At 42.2% G+C, this 19914-nt stretch overlaps 1 protein-coding gene across 1 annotated transcript in view; it reads right to left on the bottom strand.

The window, feature by feature from the left end:
* Positions 1-18737, bottom strand: part of ENPP3 (ectonucleotide pyrophosphatase/phosphodiesterase 3) — a 54084-nt gene extending 35347 nt beyond the window's left edge. Inside the window, exons 1-3 of the mRNA XM_081855286.1 lie at positions 18495-18737; positions 9224-9296; positions 4790-4850 (exon numbers count right to left, since the gene is read on the bottom strand). Coding sequence (XP_081711412.1) covers positions 4790-4850; positions 9224-9296; positions 18495-18611 — 251 coding nt within the window. The 5' untranslated portion in view covers positions 18612-18737. The remainder of the gene's footprint in view (positions 1-4789; positions 4851-9223; positions 9297-18494) is intronic.
* Positions 18738-19914: the final 1177 nt, after the last annotated feature.

The raw sequence follows: 19914 nt of genomic DNA, 5'->3' as shown, positions 1-19914 counted from the left end.
CCCTTGTTTCATTCTGTCTCTTTCAGGGGTTTTTTCTTCTTCTTACTTCTGTGCCAGGTAAATTTACTCCCGAGTAAGCTTCCTTTAAAGGAAACTGCGGGGGGGGGGCATAGATTAGGCTTACTATTCCTCAGCAAGTTCAGGAAAAAATGCTCACTTTTGTATTCCTTTTAAATCAAATCTATGGCTGTTTTAACTATGTTTTATAAGAGATCCTCTCCCTCTTAAGAAAAATGTTCACTTCAATCTTCCGGTTCTGTGTAAAGTTGGCTACTTTTCTTTTCCTCTTCCTTAGTACATGATAGGAGCATAGATGTTTCCTTTCCCAGTTGAAAATCTGTACTTAAATGTATATGTCTTTTTGGTAGTGCAAATCTTGCTTTGAAATCTTGCTATGAACCCTGTATTTTAGGGTTGGACTAGATGACCCCAGGTCCCTTTCAACTTTCCCAATTTGTGACTGATGAGTTGAAATTCAGCCCAGATTTGCTCTTTGTTTTAAAGGTGAGAGGTGAAAGCCGTGATGTTTTGAAGCAGAACTGGTGATATCAGGCATTTGAGTGATTACAGTGTTTATCGTTTTGTCTATTATTTACAAAAATCAGACTTAAAAGTCTACCCAAAGTTTAAGCACATACAAATTCATATAATCAAGTAGAATGAGCCTTGACCATCCTGTAAATAAAGGGCAGGAAAATTTTGTCTGCAAATGGTAAGGCTGAAATGACTGAGAATGTTAAAAATCTTATGAATCTCTGGCCATTTTTTCCCATATATAAGGGCGTGGCAGATTGTTCCGCGAATGGCCAGAGGGATATTAGCCCTTTCCTGTACATAAAGGAAGCAGTCCCTTGCTTGGGCTGCAATTGCTAGCTTTGGTGAATACTTGCTGAGTTTCTCTTTTTTGTTTTAAAATCTAACCCTATTTTTAAAATCTACTCATTATCCAAGAGGTTGCCAAGTTTCAATTCTTAACATGCTAAATTCTTTTCACAGGTAAATATCAAAGCACTCCCACTGACTTCTCACATGAAATAATTTTCCCTTTTAACAGGATATGTGAACCCCACTAACAAAGTGTTTGTCCCTTCTTTTCTCCCACAGCAACTTTCTTTCTGTTCAGCAAAACAAGTCTCAATCCCTGCTATATTAGTTGATTTCCCTCTATCTCTTTGTGGCTTTGACACTTTTTTAGGTTACAAATAATCTGTTTTTCATTTATTAATCAGTTTTTCATTGGGTTGTTAGAATGCCAAAACAGATTACTTCAGGTTACTTCAGGTTTCTTTAAAAATTGTGTGTCTTAGCATTTATTTATTTTTGGTTCCTCATAGGTCAGTGTGTGTGTGTGTGTGTGTGTGTGTTTGTGTGTGACTTTGGGGACATGTCCATCACATGTTGAAAGTCATTTTCATCAAGTTCTACTTATCAGATAGCACATGCTGAATTTTAAGCCTTTTTCCATTGTTTTCCCATTTTTTAGTCCAGTAGTAATCTGTATGGTTTTGATAATATCTTTGTATTATTTAATAATAATTCTTTTCTAAATCTGATGTCTTTGTGTCAAGTCTGTTTTCATCTGACTGGTAATCTAATTTTTTGCTTTCTTTTTTATTTTTTAACCTTTGTTGTATTTTTTACAGTTCTCTTTCTATACATGTGGAGTAATTTTTTATTTAATAATATGAAAAAAAACACAACAAAAACTAAGTGAAGGAAAGCAAACAAACTTAGCAGATAATAACAGTAATTATATGAAAATCTGATATTAAAATGAGTAAAATGCTTAACATGCTAAGATTTTATTATTTGCAGCTAATAACTCAAGGAGATCTTCTTGGGGAGGGGGCTTTTGCGCCTCCCTTTTCTAACTGTCCTTTAAGTCCCTAAAAAACCCTGCCCCCTTACAGGATATCACTTCTACAGATGTGCAATGATGAAAAAGCAGCAACAACCCCTCAACTCAGTTCTTCGCCATCACAAGACCTGCAACAACAAACACCAGAGTTTTCAAAATGCCCACAGCTATCTCTTTCAAAGGATATAGACTGACGGGGGAGTGGGGCTGACAAAGGGGGGAGGAGTTGAATTGCAAGGACATTTTCCCACTGTGCTCCAGGGTTGAGAAGATCACAATTGTCTCAAGATATGCAAGTGATATTTAATTACTTTGTTTTATATTATGTGTTATTACGTAGGAATGTTGAAATGTGTCTGACAGTGTGTTATTTCCACAAAGGGGGGGGGGGCTAATTTTTGTGTGTAATTGTTTTTATGTTTAATGTCTTATTCCTTACACCCCAGTGGAGGATTCTCATACATTTTATGTGTTCTAATAGACCAGGCTATTGTGTAGGCCAATGTTTAGATTGTCCCACCTGGCACTATGCCAACCTTCCCTACCCATTTTAAAAAATGTGCTAAAACTCGCTTTACCAAGGAGAAGCTTCTAAGATACATGAAGGTGGATATGCTTTGGTTTAGCAGGAATCATCCCTTATAGAGTTAAATTGACTTATTTGGACAAGTGCCCTTTTTAAGAATGGTTTTCTTTTAACAGATTGGTTTGAAGAGTTGAGAACCATGGGGCAAGATAAATTCAAATTGGACTCAGTTTGAATTGGGCAAGTGTATCCAGGCTGCAATTAGCTTTTTGGTCCTTAAAGTGCAAGTGAGCAACTTCCCATGACTGCAAGACCATAGCCTATAATAATAAAAATCCCATAGAAGGCCAAGGCAAAGACATTTCTCTCAGGACGTGTCCAAACCTGTGCCAGCTATGGTGAGTGCCAGGCAACATGGTTAATAGGAAAGCCCCGAGGGGATTCAACAGCGAGGATGTGTTGCTGTAGCACTATGCCCGTGTGAGACCACAGAAGAGCTAGCTTGACACCTGAGAAACACACAAAAATGGCCACCAACTGCATTTTTCAGTCATTAGTGGACCTTCCTGCTAAATGTAAAGCATAGCCACTATTGAGAAAATGTTTCTCCCAAGAGCTAGAATGCCACAAGTAATATAGTAACAAAATGCAACATATGTTATTTTTATATGATATATTTATACAAAGGCATCCATTTACAATATACGATGTTATTATTTGTGGGGCAAAAATTTTTAAGAAAAATTCTAGCCCCAAAGGGGGGATAATGTGATAGGAATTTTATGGTTTTAGATATATGGCAACGTTTATAACCACACGTACATAGATCAGCACAGGAAAGCCAACCTGGAACCATTTTGATTCCTAAACTGACCAAATGTTTTCTCTGCAAGGTCAAACTGGAAAAGTCTCCCCATTGTCTCTTTCCTCACAAATCCTGTCTTAAGGACACATTTAAGATATGAATAAGGTGTGAGCCTGTGACCTGGCCCAGGAAATAAGTATTTTACCACTACAAAAGAATGGCTAGGCTCCCCAGGAAATCCAATCAAGTAACCTGCCAGACAGGAGATAAACAAGGACAAGAGAAAAACAACATTTAAATTTCTGTGATGTAGGTGGGATGTATCTGAGGGGTGGTCTTAGGTAACACCCCTTCTGTGATGTATGCATAATGTTTCTGGGGGTGGTCTTGATCTAGAGAATGGGAATTTCAAAAGTCTTTATAAGCCCTTGCACAGCAATTTTGGGGGTCCTCCTCCTCTCCTGCCTGTGAGGGGAGTACCCTGTTGCAACAGATCAATAAAGATCAAGCTTACTAGCTGCTTTGCTTCTCAATATTCTCTGGTTGGCCTCTGTTATTTTCTCCTACCAATAGGGAACCTATGTAAGGACTCTATATGGGCTTTTGGATACCCCATAAGGGAAAAGGGCATATTTTTATTTACAACAAGTGTATGTCTGTGTGTGCCAAGTACAAGTGAGCTCTGCTAAATAACTGTTTCATGTGGCGAGCGCAACTGCTTGACTGAGCTTCTGTGGCTCATGTACACAGAACATACCCAAGAAGATCTCATGATGGAGGATGAAGGACGTGCATGTTCTTGTTGTAGGTTTGGGCAGCTCAAAGCACAGCAACAGAGAAAGTGTTCTCCAAATGCAATGCAGGAAATGAGAAAGAATGCCTATGCAGCAGTTACACAGAGGGTAACTGCAGTGATGCACAGATAAAATAGGCTGTCAGGATGGCAGAGCAGAGGCAATGCTGTGGTAAGGTAAAAAGAAAAAGGAAATCTGAAAATACCATTAGGGTACAGCACTAAACTTTTTCTCAGACGTCGCTGTAATTATTCATGAACTTGCAGAACGATCTAGCCCATACGTTTTATATGGTCTTCTAAGCTGTGACTAAGGGATGCGGGTGGCGCTGAGGTCTAAACCACAGAGCCTTGGGCTTGCCTATCAGAAGGTCGGTGGTTCGAATCCCTGCAACGGGGTGAGCTCCCATTGCTCCGTCCCTGCTCCTGCCCACCTAGCAGTTTGAAAGAGCGTCAAAGTGCAAGTAGATAAATAGGTATCGCTCCGGTGGGAAGGTAAACAGCATTTCCATGTGCTGCTCAGGTTGACCAGAAGCAGCTTAGTCATTCTGGCCACATGACCTGGAAGCTCTCTGCGGACAAACGCCGGCTCCCTCAGCCTATAGAGCAAGATGAGCGCTGCAACCCCAGAGTCATCCGCGACTGGACCTAATGGTTAGGGGTACCTTTACCTTTAAGCTGTGACTAACATCAACTTGGAATGATGGTTCTCAATAAATAAAAAAATATTTTTGTGCTTATTTACATAACAAAATCACAAAAAATACAGACATCCTAAGTGAACAGTTGTGAATACATTAATCTTACCCTTCTGGACACTGAGCTGTGTTAGAAGAGGTACAACTTTCTTTCAACCAAGATGTTTCTTCTGGAGGAGGAAAAAACATACAAAAAGATCCATTTGAATGAAAGAGAGAAAACTGAGTCAGTTCTTAGCTTCACCTCAGATCTTTGTGAAAGCCTGTTGGTGTCATAAATGCTTTTTTAAAAAATTGTTTAGCCAAGCCCATCCAGATATGTAGAAGCCATTCTTTATGTGGTTGTATACCATCTGAAGCAGTGGGTGTGTAGCTTGTTGATACTTCTAGATGCTTTGCAGCTTCTTGAGGCACAAGTGGCCTCAGCGGCACAGAGTGTTTTCCATCCATCTTTGGTTAGTGACCCAGCTGTCTGGATAGGGATAGCCTAATTACTGTTGTCTATGCTCTGATAATCTCTCGGGTAGATTGCTGCAATGTGTAATATGTAGGACTGCCCCTGAAGATATTTTGGAAACTACACCTGGTGCAGAATTCGGCAACCAGGTTGCTTACTGAGGCAAGAGCATATTACACCGATCCTGGTCCAACTGCACTGGCTGCCAATTAGTTTCCTGGCCCAATTCAAAATGTTGGTTTTGACCTATAAAACCTGAAACAACTCAGGGTCGCAATGCCTCAAGGACCGCCTCTATACATATGAACCAACCCAGACCCTGCAATATCATCTGAGGCCCTTCTTCATGTGTCTCCTCCATGAGAGGTCCAACCACACCTTTGGCTGATTAACATCCTATACGCTTTTAAATATGTTTGTGGGAGAGGGTGGGGGAATGGAATTACAAGATGGTGGCATCAGGATAGAATAGACAGAGAGAGCCCAAACTATGCGTGCATGCATGCATGCATGCATGAATGTAGAGAGAAAGAAAGAAAGAAAGAAAGAGAGAGAGAGAGAGAGAGAGAGAGAGAGAGAGAAAGAAAGAAAGAAAGAAAGAAAGAAAGAAAGAAAGAAAGAAAGAAAGAAAGTCAAAGGCACAGTGAAGACTGCACACGCTCAGTAGTTTCCTGGAGTCACAGAATGTTGTACATCAATTGGAAAAGCAAAATGGAGGGGTGGAGGATGAATTTGGTTGCTTGAGCCCTTCATATCTTTACAGTATCCAGGATAATAAAGGTATTGTGGAATACGAGCATTTAGGGAGAGGGGATATAATGCAACCTGTTGCTTTCTCCAATTGTATTGCAGCTGCTTCATTTGGTCAATAATACTCATTTCAGGAAACATACTTAGCTATGCATGAGAATGCTTTTGGAACTGTTCACCTTTGCAAGTGCATCATTTTCTCACAATGCCCAACTAGGTGACTATGAGAAGCCCACAAGCAAGAACAAAACAGCACTCTCCCCTCCTGCAGTGTCCAGATACTGGTATTCAGAAGCATAATCCCTCCGACCATGGAGGCAGAACATAGCCATTGTGGCTAGTAGCCACTGGTAGTCTTTATCCTCCATGATTTTGTCTAATCCTCTTTTTAAAGCCAGTTGGCTATCTGAACCTGCTAAGCAAGCAAGTTCCTTGGTTTAACTATGCAGTGTCTGAACCAAATTTGTTTATGCTGGCTAGGGTTGATGAGAGTCCAAAATCAGGGGGTACAGGTTCCCCATCCCTGCCCCACAAAAATGGCAGGTATGCCTCAATCTGGTGACCTCCAGGTGTTTGTGGTTAAACAACCCTTGATCACTGGCCATGCTAGGTAAGACATGATGGGTGTTGGACTCCAACAACAGGTTGAGGAAGGATAACTAAAGGAGCAGGTGCCTCCTTAGCTGTTGTTGTTTTTTTTTTTAAAAAAAAATTATCCTTGTAAACCTCAGGGTTCTTATCAGCATGTTGATCATAGAATCATAGAGTTGGAAAGTACCAAAAGTCATCTACTCCAACCCCCTGAAAGGCAGGAATCTTTTGTCCAATGTGGGTGTTGAACCCATAACCCTGATATTAAAAGTCTCATGCTGTACCACCTATCCCAGCTGTGTCCTTGTTCAAACCTAGTCAGCACTCACCACCTGAGTTTATTATTAGACGGAATGTTGTGAACTTTAATTCCTAGGATGTTCAAAAGATATTTTAAGATATCAAATATTTTTGGTTATAGTACTTTGGAATGTGGGTGTGCTCAGATTTCAAATATTACGGTATTTCATTTCTTCTAACCTACACTTTGACTTTGGCACAATGTTAGGTACACAACATTCTATGACTGGTTCGTGTAGGCTTCATGGGCATTTATTGTGCAGCTTTCAGTTGCTTTTGGGTGGAAATGCAGTTTCCCCATGAGGGAAATTTGGCAGAACAAATTGATAGAATACATATAATTAGTAACCATGACCATGAAACTGAGGAATAAGGATGAGTTAAAGATAAGAGAAGAGTGGAGGTGTTTTGGAGATTATCTTAGAGGGTATAATATACAAATTAACCTACAAGTAGGAGTTAACATATGAGAAGCAGGTAACATCAAAAAGGAAGACTTGAAATGATAATGGGTGAAATATTAGGATATGTAACAGATCAAGATTTCCCTAGAAAAATACCACAGAGAGATGGATTGGGAAATCTTAGTAAAAGAGATAAGTGATGGATACTGCATGGTATGTGTATAAAAGCTGTTAAAATTTCATAAATAAAAGTTAACGAAAGAAAGAAAAGCTTTTCATGTCACCTTATCTCACTGCCTGTGGCAACTGGTAACAGCAATGATTTTCTAATATAATTGTAACATTTCAGATCATTCTGAACTATGGACACCTATAATTCTGTGCCCAATTAGTAAACAAGTACAGAATCAATTTCTTCCCTTGTCACAAAGAAATGTTAACAGACTTCCAGCACTATTCACGTTTCTATGTATAAATAGAGGATGCAATCCATGGAAAGTTAAATCAGTTTTAACAAACCTTTGTTACTTCATATTCCCTCCCCCCAATCCAAATTGAAAACTAGAAGCCAAAGGGGGAAAGGTTTGTATAGCGGAGCATTCAGTCATGTCACACACACACACACACACACACACAGGCACACACACACACCTCCAGATGTTTGACGTGGCAGAGCCTGAACAGAGTCAGACCTACCATTAGGCAGAGTGAGTCAGCTGCCTCAGGCGGCAGATTGATATTTTTTTTATGTCAACCATTGGTGTGCTGTTTAATTTCAGTCTTGTAAGCAGTGTACAACAGACTCAATACAATAAGACTCAAAATGAGTTAAAACTATAAAATCACAGTTCAAATAAAAAGTATGCTGGGGGGGGGGTATTCCAAAAGCACTGTAAGTTCAGCAGGGATGAGGCCTGTCTGATCTCAACTGGAAGTGAGTCTCACAAAATTGGGCCCACACTACTGAATACATGGCTTCTTGCAGATACAAGTCATGCATCTGAGCCATAGGAGACCACTAACAGAGACTGAGCAAGGATAGAAATCACAGTGGCTGGCATTCAGAGGGGAGGCAGTGGCAACAGTCCCCCTGGCCTCTCCCCCTGAGCTTCCCTCTAGCATTCCCATATGATGGAGGACAGAACTGTGTTTGCCACATGGCCTGACTTATGCACCTGTTGCCATGACTGAAGTATGATTCAGTACCAATCTGGTTGAGTTCTGCTCGTGAAATGGGAAGCAGGCATCATACTGGTCTTTGCCTCAGGCAGCAAATGTTTTGGGTTGCCCTTGAGCCCAGACATAAGTTTTATCATCTCACTTAAAACTAGACTTGAAGCATATCCCCTGGACAGGGCTGGCCCAATGAAGTTTGGCACTTGAGGCAAATGACAAAATGGTGCCTCCATCCCCACCAGGGAAGAAGCAGTGTTGAAGATCTATATCAGGAACAAAGGGGGAATGAAGATCAGGATCTTGCCGATGACACGATCGAAGCTCATGGTTGCCAGATTCTTGATCAGCGTCCTATCCCAAAAGAAGAGAAACGGTCTCCTGTGTGGCTCGGATAACCCCTTTAAACCATGATCTATGTTTTAGGGGACATCACCATTGTTTTGATCCATGATCTATGTTTTAGGTGACATCACCATTGTTTTAAACCATGATCTATGTTTTAGGCGATATCACCACTGATATCCTTGATTAATTTATGAGCAGAGGGCGATGTATAGGTTACAAATTATTGTAATGTATGATGGTGGTCTTTATCCTTGCTTAGCTTCGGCTCTTGTTTGTCTTTTGTAAGTTTTGGCGATTTTAAATTTGGAGGTTTATCTATAATATGTTGGTATGGGAAACTGTCGTGTAACGGGCCAATGGCCTTAATAAAGATCAATCCAATCCAATCCAAGATCAGGATCTGCTGCTGCTGTGGATCCTGCCACCTGAGGCAGTCATCTCACCTTGCCTCATGAGCCCTGCCCTAGACGTAAGACATTTTTGACCCCCTTTTAGTAAATTGAGGAGATTGTGAGATTACCTTCTCGTGTTTTCCTTAGTCCAAGTCCCAAGCCTAGTCCAAGGGATACAGCCACCAAAGAAACTAGAAGAACCTGTTATAAATAACATATGTGTCACAGAGTATAAAAATAAGCATATTGCATATATGTGGTTAACAAACGGTTCTTCCCCGTGAATGGAAACAATCTCTCTCTCTCTCTCAAATGTGGGCCTCTACAGTAGCAAGGGGTTTGGGAATTGCAGCTAAAGTCAGATGGAGCTGAGCCTGCAAGCTGCAGCACACAGAGCTCAATGAAGGTCTGGAACCTATCAGTCTGACCATTGGGGTGGAAGCTGCTGTAAATCTCTGCCTTTGCTCAGCCTGTGTAATGTGCATAAATGAACCATATATCACAAAATGTCAAGAAGGCTTCAGTGACTTCATTCCACAGGAAACAGAACCAGAGTAACACACTGAATTTCTGGAGATATCATTGCTGAGAGAATTGGAATACATGCAACAATGTTTGTTTGGTTAGGAGCAGAGGGGGCTGTCTTACAGTCACTCAGGTCATTGGTGTGATCTAGCACAGCACTGTCTAGTTTTCGAGCCAGTGGGCACATTTGAAATTTTGAGAAAGTGCCTGGGTGCCATTCACAAAATGGGGGCATGACATATCATAAAATGGATGCCATAGGGGCCTTTTGTTATTATTATTATTATTTTAAACATCCTTATTGAAAGTTCAAAAGTACATAATCATATGTGCACTAACAATAGTAAAGGTAAAGGGACCCCTGACCTTTAGGTCCAGTCGCGGACGACTCTGGGGTTGCAGCGCTCATCTTGCTTTATTGGCTGAGGGAGCCAGCGTACAGCTTCCAGGTCATGTGGCCAGCATGACTAAGCCGCTTCTGGCGAACCAGAGCAGCACACGGAAACGCTGTTTACCTTCCCACTGGAGCGGTACCTATTTATCTACTTGCAGTTTGACATGCTTTCAAACTGCTAGGTTAGCAGGAGCAGGGACCAAGCAACAGGAGCTCACCCCGTTGTGGGGATTCAAACCACCGACCTTCTGATTGGCAAGCCCTAGGCTCTGTGGTTTAACCCACAGTGCCACCCATGTCCTCACTAAAAATAGTGAGGCGTAAATAGGAGAGAGAAAAAGAAAAAAAGAAACAGAACCCGTGTAGAAGGGAAAATATAGGGGGGGGGGGCAAAACTGTATACTTTACAGGGTTGTTATTGTACTTCACCAGATCTTGACCTATTACAGTATTTGTAAGAATGGATTCCAAATATCATTTAATTTGTCCATGGCAAGTCTGCATTCGTATGCAAGTTTTTCATATGTTGCGAGTTCTGTGTTACTGTATTCTATTCTATTCTATTCTATTCTATTCTATTCTATTCTATTCTATTCTATTCTATTCTATTCTATTATTGTGGAAGAATTTTGTTTATAATAATTGTGACACATACATTTGGGTGTTTGGAATGGTTCTGTTTCTGGCAAAGTGTGTGTGTGTGCTTGTGCATGCGTGAGTATAATAGTTTAAACACTCAAATTGTTTAAAACTGACAGAAGTAGTTCTATGTTGTTGAGATGTGAGAGTAGCTTTCAATTTAACCCTACAGGAAGTCATGCAGTCTAATCTCTAAAGGGGGACCACATGTTGAGATTTCTACATTGCAGGGGGTCAAACTTGATGATCCTTGGGGTCCCTTCCAACACTATGATTCCTTCTGACCTCACTGATTATAGCTCAGGAGCAGTGTAAAATCAGACACTGGTCAATGATGGAGTGACTGGCTCTGAAGCCTGCTTGTTCTTCTGCTGATATGCTTCCTCTCTCAAGCCAATCCCAAAACTGCCAGCTTAGATTGTCTGGTGTAAAGTTTGCTCATGATGCTGAACAGACTGATTGGAGGACCAGCAAATTCAGGTTACTCAATTACAGTTGATGGGGAGGCAACGCGTAGCAAACCTGTACTGTATGTCCCAAAGATGAGACCTTTTGCAATATGGAAAATAACAGGGGGATGCACTGGCAAGTGTGGGACAACACTTGCTTGACACAACATCATCTACCCTCCTCAGAAACAAGTCCAAATGAATGCTCAATAATTTGACAACATTGTCTAGCCTCCCTGCAAACAGATCAGGACTGCTACTGGGCATCCGTTTGGGCATTGTAGGAAACAAGATGCCAGACAGACAAAATGGACATTCAGCCTGATCCTTATTAGCTCGTGTTAATCCATATTCTCCAAGGTAAAGGTAAAGGGACCCCTGACCATTAGGTCCAGTTGTGGCCGACTCTGAGGTTGCGGCGCTCATCCCGCTTTATTGGCCGAGGGAGCCGGCGTACAGCTTCCGGGTCATGTGGCCAGCATGACTAAGCTGCTTCTGGCGAACCAGAGCAGCGCACGGAAACGCCGTTTACCTTCCCGCCAGAGCGGTACCTATTTATCTACTTGCACTTTGACGTGCTTTTGAACTGCTAGGTTGGCAGGAGCTGGGCCCGAGCAACGGGAGCTCACCCCGTCGTGGGGATTTGAACCACCGACCTTCTGATCGGCAAGTCCTAGGCTCTGTGGTTTAGCCCACAGCAACACCCATGTCCATATATTCTCCAAGACACTGCTGCAAAACCTACTGTTTGGAACAGCATAAGCAGGGACAGCATGGCCCAGCAGCCCAGGACATCTCTGTCCAGCATGCTTCACTGAGCTCTCAGCTTCAGAACAAAACAGAACATTATGAAATAAACAGTTGCTATCACCTCATGAGGAATCCCCTAGGTCTGCACAAAGCAGAGGTTACTAAAGTGAAGGGGGGAATGTGAGGTGACAGGAAGGAGGTTTGAGTTTTTTAGTAAGGTGTAACAAGAAGAGAGAACAAAGAGGAGTCCTCCATGAGCTGCTGGAGGGCAGAACCATCTTGGGAGGCTGGGGGAGAGGGACAGGAATGGCATGCAGGATGACTTGGACTGTAATGCTGTGCTGCTGTGCAGAACAAGCCCCACTTGAGATGTAACACTGTGAATTCTCTCCCTCTCCAAGGAACTCTCTTGATGCATCTAGGTGTAAAATAAACCATATGTCTTAAAATGCTACTGCCTCTGCCATATCTGAACTCCCAATGGAAACATGGCCCTGGGTGGAACCCCCTGGAATCTCACTGCCACTTGGTAGAGATTGCCACTTTTGTGTGGTATCCTCCAGATGTGCAGAATCTTAAGAGCAAGTTTGTCAGCTAGCTTGTGCAGTTTGAGAAGGTTTAGCTCAGAGGATGGGTTTTGAACATACATGGGTGTTTGCTTGTTAATGAAACATCACCAGGTGTGAAATGCATTGTGCAGAGATACCGTGAAATATTTGAGGTATCTGCATTCTTTATCTCTTCAGCTGAGGAATGGAATAGGCAGAAGTTTGAGTGGGCAAATGGAGGGACATCAAGATCATCCCCTTCATTTCCCAGTGCCTCTTCTTGCTTGCCCACTTCCAGTCCATCTATCCCTTGCCAGGGTCTCCTCCTCTGCAGTTTTCTTCCCCCATCATCAGAGTCCTAAAACTGTCTCCCTCTCTCTCACTCCACGCCCTACCTCCCATATTTCCCATCTTTCCTCTTAATACCAGTTTTACTCCCACCCAATTCCACCCCCACAGTTCTTCCTGTCACCAGAGAGCTAATATAATCACATACAGAGACCCTTCTTCCCTCTACCAAGGCTTCCTTTAACCCCATTCCAAAGCCATTTACTATTGAGAAAAGTCTCCTTCTTTCTCTTCCTTCCCCCTTCTCCTTTCCCTGTCCCTGCCTTTAGGACATTGAGAAACACCACATCATTATGACAGACCAGTACAAATAAACTCTCTCTCTCTGTGTGTGTGTGTGTGTGTGTGTGTGTGTGTAGACACACACAGGTATAATGAGGGTTGATAGCATTGTATAAATCATTGTCATCGTAGCTTCAAAAGATATTGTGGCTTGGGTAAGTGGTAAAATATTTCTACTGATCCTTCTCAATGTCTTTGGATTAAACGTCAGGAATAAACCCATTTAAAAAAAAAAACCTCCATAGGATTTTAAAATTTTGTAAGGATTTTGGAACAATATGCAAATTAGGCTATCTGGATTTCTTTGTGGTGGTGGAGGAATGTTGTTGTTGGCATCTGTCTGTCTTGAGAGACAATGGAAGAGTGTGCCGTCAGGGGCAAAGTCAAACCATTGGAGAATTACAGTGCCTGCTGTGGCTGTAGAAGAATTAGAATATGGTGGTGGGATGGGGCAACATGAATAAAGCTATATAAGCCTTTAGACAACACCAGCAAAAATCACCAAGGATGAAAGACACATATCATAGCTTTTCTCATCCCATAGATTGATTGCCATACCCAATAAGCGAAGCAAAAGCAAAAGTTTCTATTTAGCAGTGATTTCCAACTTATTTGTAGAAGACCAGCAGAACTGTGTCTTTGTAGGGGAGCCAGAGCTATGGATCCCATTCCCTATCCTCCCATGTCGGCCTTACCTTACGCTGCATATCTCCAACAGCACTACTCTGGATATTGTGTGCAGAGCTCTTCCTTCTTTCCTCCTGTGCTAGGGATATGTGCTGTACTTCCCCAAGTGGAGCCAAAATATGAAGACAGACTTATGCAAACTTACGCAGCATGTGGGAGAAGGAATGGAGACAGGCTCAAAGGATCTAATGCCTACCTCCCAGCTTTCATCCCACCACCCCAGCTTCCATGCTTAGCTGTGTTTTATTTATTCAACTTACAATATTTATAATTGGCCCTTCATTCAATGAAGCAGAACGTAACAGTTTCAACGCAGCTGAAAGTACATTTCCCCTTGGTGCATAGTTAAACTATGGCCTTCACTCCCACAAGAAGCACTGATTTCCACCAACCTAGGTGGCTTTAAAAGAGAATTACAGTGCTCTTGCGCTTGGCTCCTGCTTTAGAACACCATTCAAAACTGCATTCAAATGGAGTTTTGAATGGTGTTCTATAGTGAGTACTGCACTGAACCCCTTTTTGTATAATTGGTTCCCGCTTTTGGCATCTGGTTTGCCACCCTGAGAACAGATGCTGAACTAAATGGCTTGTTCCAGTTGATTCAGCGTATGGTGTGTGTGTGTGTGTGTGTGTGTGTGTGTGTGTGTGTGTTTATCACGACCAATGTCAGGGCAGGGAACAATGCAGCTGAAGCTGATACAGACTGAGCAAACACCATAAGAAACCCATATGAAGTAAAACAAATATAATTGAAACCTAAATCTTTAAATACAGATCTGTATTGGTGAGTACACTCTCACAAAAACATTGCTTAAAGCACCGAGCAGATTTCCATCTCCAGCAATAACTAATTAAAATTAATATCCTGCAAACGGCTGAGCAAATAGGTTTTCACTTGGCCCCAGAATGAGATGAGGAGGCACTAACTATCTCTCCAAGGCAGATGTGGGAATCTTTGGCCCTCCAGAAGTTGCAGGACTGCAGTTGCCATCAACCCCAGGAAGTGTGCCTAAATCATCTATGATGATCAGTGTATACTATACTATCTACCCTCAACATACTAGAATTTGGGGTGGGGTGGGGGTAAATGAGCCCCTTTTATCTTTTCTGACATTCTCCTCAACTGTTGTTTATAGCAGTTGTTTACAAGAGGGCTTGCTTTGAATATAACTGGGAGAACTCAGTTTTGTGCATTTTACTTTTTTAAAAAAAACACCAAACTGTTATTGAACTTTTTCAATCCTCCTACCTCTTCTGCCACAGTCTTTATGAAAACCAGAGATTTGAGTGAAGGATTAAAGGATTAAAGTTACATAATGACTGGCTTGTAAATACAAGCCTTTGCATCTACACAAGTATTTCCTAAAGTGACGTTCCTAAATGTACTTTCTTTTACCTGTCCTGAATTTTCCAAGATTCAGTTTCACTAGATGTCCACGAGTTTGAGAGTTATGATGGGGAAAAAACTTTTCTCTATTCACTTTCTCCATGCCATGCATTGTATAAACATTGCAGAAACATCTATCATGTTGCTTTTCCCTCACCTTTTTTCTAAGCTGGAAATTCCCACATACTGCAACCTTTACTCATAGGAGAGTTGCTCAGTCCCCTTAACCATTTTGGTTCCTCTTTTCTGACTCTTTTCCAACTCTACAATATGCAATCACACCATAGATTTCTATTATGGCATCATGATTTTATTTTCAATTCTTTTCCTGATGATCCCAGGCATGGAATTGGCTCTTTTCACAGCTGCCGCACACTGAGTCAATATCAAGCTATCTACAGTGATACCTCGGGTTACATTACCTTTGGGTAACGTAATTTCGAGTTACGAACGCAGCAAACGCAGAAACACTCTATCGTGTTGCGTGTGTGCGCAGAAGCGGCGCCTCCAGATACAGACTTTTTGGGGTAAGTATGGACCTCCGGGGCAAATTAAGTTTGTATCTGGAGGGTCCACTGTACTATCTACTATGACCCTAAGGTCTCATTCCTTTTCAGTCACTTCTGGTTCAGATCACACTTGTGTTTATATGAAATAAAATTATTATTTTTTTGCACATGCAAACACACCCACAACTTCTGTCCAAAACCACTTCAACCTGCATGCTTGTTTTTGTAGTTCAAGTCACTTTATTGAAAATTTGGGTTTTCTTTAAGTCAAGGAAAGGCAGGGCAATGTGCTCCTTGCACTGCTGCCAAACTCATGTCTGCTTAACTCATCAAATGCTAACCTCTCATTCCGATCCTTTAAGTCCTTGTTGAACAGTTCCTCATTTCTGTAACTTTGCACTCTACTATTCTGCCCAGTACCTTGATGGAGTTTGGCCAGGATTATAATATACCAGTGAATGCTTAAAGAGATTAAGAGACTACGTAAATGGGCATGTTTGTTTTTTCCTCATTTATTCAGCAAAAAAAATATGTCTCAAGCTTATGCTGTACCACAGAAGTGCATGGGTCAGTAATCACACAGTTTAAAGATGGAGTGAACTCTTTACAGTGGTACCTCAGGTTACATATGCTTCAGGTTACAGACTTGCTAACCCAGAAATAGTACCTCAGGTTAAGAACTCTGCTTCAGGATGAGAACAGAAATTGTGCTCTGGCGGCGCGGCGGCAGGAGGAGGCCCCATTAGCTAAAGTGGTCTTCAGGTTAAGAATGGACCTCCGGAAAGATTTAAGTACTTAACCCGAGGTACCACTGTATTAGCAAAAACACAATCTCCTCAGACTTGGTTGTGTGTCCAGCCTAATGAGCAGAGAAGCTCATTCTTGCTGGTCTTCCTGCATGGAAATCAAAAGCCAAGACTGAAAGTCCCCACCTCCCCACAGCTGTTTAAGTCCCCTCCTCTCCAGGCCTTTTTCCAAGCAACTGGAGACTGCACCTGTAGGCAGCCAAACTCTTCTCCTCCATTTTCATGCCTCTTCTGGTTCTGGGAGATAAGTGGGGAGGCGAGCTTGTTGCAGCAGGAAAGGGAGACAGCTGTGACACCCACCTGACTCTCTGCATGTTGTCCACTCTCCTACTTCAGCTTCTGCCTCGGATTCTGGACTTTTCTCTGCCAGATTCTCCCAGCTCACTAAGCCCTGTTACCGCTTCAGCTTCCAACACCTCCTCTTCTGCATCTTCTCTCTCTTACCACTCATCATTGCCCCACTACCACTCCCCAAGCTCCAAGCCTTCTTCCCATGGTTGTTCCCCAGCTGGTTCCTCCTACCATGCCTCTGCTACCAACAAGTCCATGACAAGCTGTCACAATAAAATTGCCCAGATCAGACTTCCTCAACCTCAGCCCTTCAGATGTTTTTGGCCTACAACTCCCATGATCCCTAGCTAGGACCAGAGGTCAGGGATGATGGGGACTGGGGTCTCAAAACATCTGGAGGGCCGAGGTAGAGGAAGCCTGGCCTAGATAAAGGTAAAGGATCCCTGGACGGTGAAGTCCAGTCAAGCTTGAGGTTTGGCGCTCATACCGCTTCAGGCTGAGGGAGCTGGCATTTGTCCAGAGTTTTCCGGGTCATGTGGCCAGCATGACTAAACCGCATCTGGCACAGTGGAACACCATGACGGAAGCTAAATAACACTTGTTGCCTAACATTTCCCCAACTATTTGCTTCCTGATTTAGAACCTGGGAGATGCACATTGTATTTCCATGGGCATTGGCATTGGGGAAGGGAGTTATAGAAACATAGAATCACAGTTGGAAGTGACTCCAAGGGTCATCTAGTCCAACCCATTGCAATGCAGGAACGTGGAAGTGCATGTTTCTTGCACTCAGAAGGTCTCAGGTATAATCCATGGTATCGCCGTATAAAAAGTTTAGCTAGCAGGTGATCTGCAGTCCCTTGCCTGGAACCTTGGACTGCCATTACCACCCAGAGTATTATTACTCCTATTACATTTCAATTCCATCCTTTCTCCCAAGGAGCCAAGGGGGCAAACAACAAGCAATGCAACTAAAAATTAAAAACCTATTTTAAACATTTTAAAAAATACTAAGAACATCTAAAAACTGGTTTTCACATACCCTCACAGCTCTAATTTCAGTATTAACAGGGACCATATCTTTCAGCCCTCAAATGCCTTGGTGAACAGCAATGATTTTAAGGGTCAGTGAGGACCTAGATGAATAAACAGTAATGGTTTCGGCTCATTTGTAGTTATTGCACTTATAGTACATTAGCTTCTAAAGTGCTAACCACTTGTGCAATGCATAGTGAGGAACCATTTCCCTGCCTTTCTATCACCATTGGGTAATTGTCAAAGCTGGCAATATCATCCTTAGGATTGGGAGGGGGGGGAGACAAGTGACATTTAAGGGCAGTGTGGTTGTCATCTGTTCAATCCTCCCTATATTTCAGAACACATCTTTTTCTATTATTTACATGCTCTGGTTAACTCAGACTGGGATATAGCTACCATGAGCCACTAGGATAGAGTGGGCTGTGAACAAAATAAATAACAGAAAGCAGCCACAAATGCCTACTATTTTTTACCCAATATTGCAGCTGAGGGGCCAGGCTTTCTTTCATCAACTTTGAAAAAGTCAGGCATTCGTATCCGCCTTTTAGCAGACTGTGAGCTGAGAACAGCAACAAGAGTTGCTGGTCCGTTAAAACGACAGTTTTATCTATTCTGCCATGCCCTGCCAGGAAATTTCCAACGGTCCGTGGAAAGTTTATACTGTTAAAACATAATGAAACTTGAGCCAATAATGCAACAAACCTTAACATTAAAAGTTTGAAAAAGAAGCAAAGTGCAATACTTACTGCACAAAGTATCTGGTATTTCTTAAGAGTGCTCCTCTTAACAACGTCCTCTGTTTCTGAGCTCATCAGCTCCATCCTGCTGTCCCCCCTTATTCTTGTTTCATGAGCAGAGCTCATTTTTCAGCTTTCCAGACAGTTATCTGTGCAACTTTGTTTCCTCCCTTTTGGCCTCTGCCCTTATAGCTCTGCTGCACCCCAAGCGTGTGAATGAGTTCAGAGTCCTTGATGCTGTGGCATGAGGAAACAATCAGAACTCTGGAGCCAGTGAATTCAAAGGAAACACATACTTCCAGTAACATTCTGGTGTTTTGATATGTGACATTCAAGGGAAAAAAATAACATAGAGGCAAAAAAGCAAGTGGAACTTAACTGAATAATGCAATGGGGATTTGGTAATACTCAAACAGTAATACTTGAATCAGAATTGATCATTGTTTTCACAGTAACCCTGGAAAGTGAAACTACTTCTATTTGGGCAAGGTGAAAGAGGCAATGAGTGGATGCTTTAGGGTTTTCATTATTTAAGTAAAATATACCTATATTGCTGTAACCTGCCCTGGGACCTTTTGGTGAAGGGTGGGTAAGAAATCTAATAAATCAACGAAGAAACAATACACTGCCTTTCTGCCACAAGGCATCTAAGCATTCGTTTAAAACAAACAGAATAACAGGAACATATACTAACAACAACAGCATCTTTTTAAAAAGCAGGATTTTAAATCAGTTCCCAGAAAAGTCCACCATCTGGGTGCATTATTTACTATTATTACATTTAGACTTGCTCTGTGATCTTGAGGTGATGGGTGGTATATCAATTTAATAAATAATATCCTGATCTTCCCAGAAGCCTAGGACAAGAGCTGATGACAGGGCATTGACGAGGGCCTGCTCGCCATAAGAAATAAATCAGTCTCACACCAGGATGGATTCAAAAGGCCTACCCAGCAACAACTGAGCTGAACTGAGCTGAACAGAACTGATCAGAACTGAACCTGCTCAAACTGCTGCGGCCTAGCATTTTTATTATTCCACAGTCAAAACTATAACATTGTATATACTCAGCAGTTAAAGACATTACCATATAAGGAGATCACACCACTATCAGGGTATGCTGTGTAGACCAAACACAGGCCAGCATGAGGTGTTCACGCGCTGATCATGCCTAACACAGCCTGCCCTACCAAAAGGTCAGGCTGCAGTAAATTTCCACCCATGTGCCCATTTTCCCTATAGGTACAACCAACCATATTCCCACAGGGCATCAAGGCTGAGGAACCAAGGAAGCTGCTTTATGCTGTCAAACCATTGGTGTATTGTCTACACTGACTGTCAACAGCTCTACAGGGTTTCAGACAGGGGACATTACAAGCCCTAGCTGGAAATGCTAGGGTAGGCTTCAACCTAGGACCTTCTGCCTGGA

This window comes from Podarcis erhardii (genome assembly GCF_964252035.2).
Source record: "Podarcis erhardii genome assembly, chromosome: 3".
NCBI lineage: Eukaryota > Metazoa > Chordata > Lepidosauria > Squamata > Lacertidae > Podarcis > Podarcis erhardii.
The sequence above is the reverse complement of the archived record's forward strand: the minus strand, read 5'-3'. Positions and strand labels throughout refer to the sequence as shown.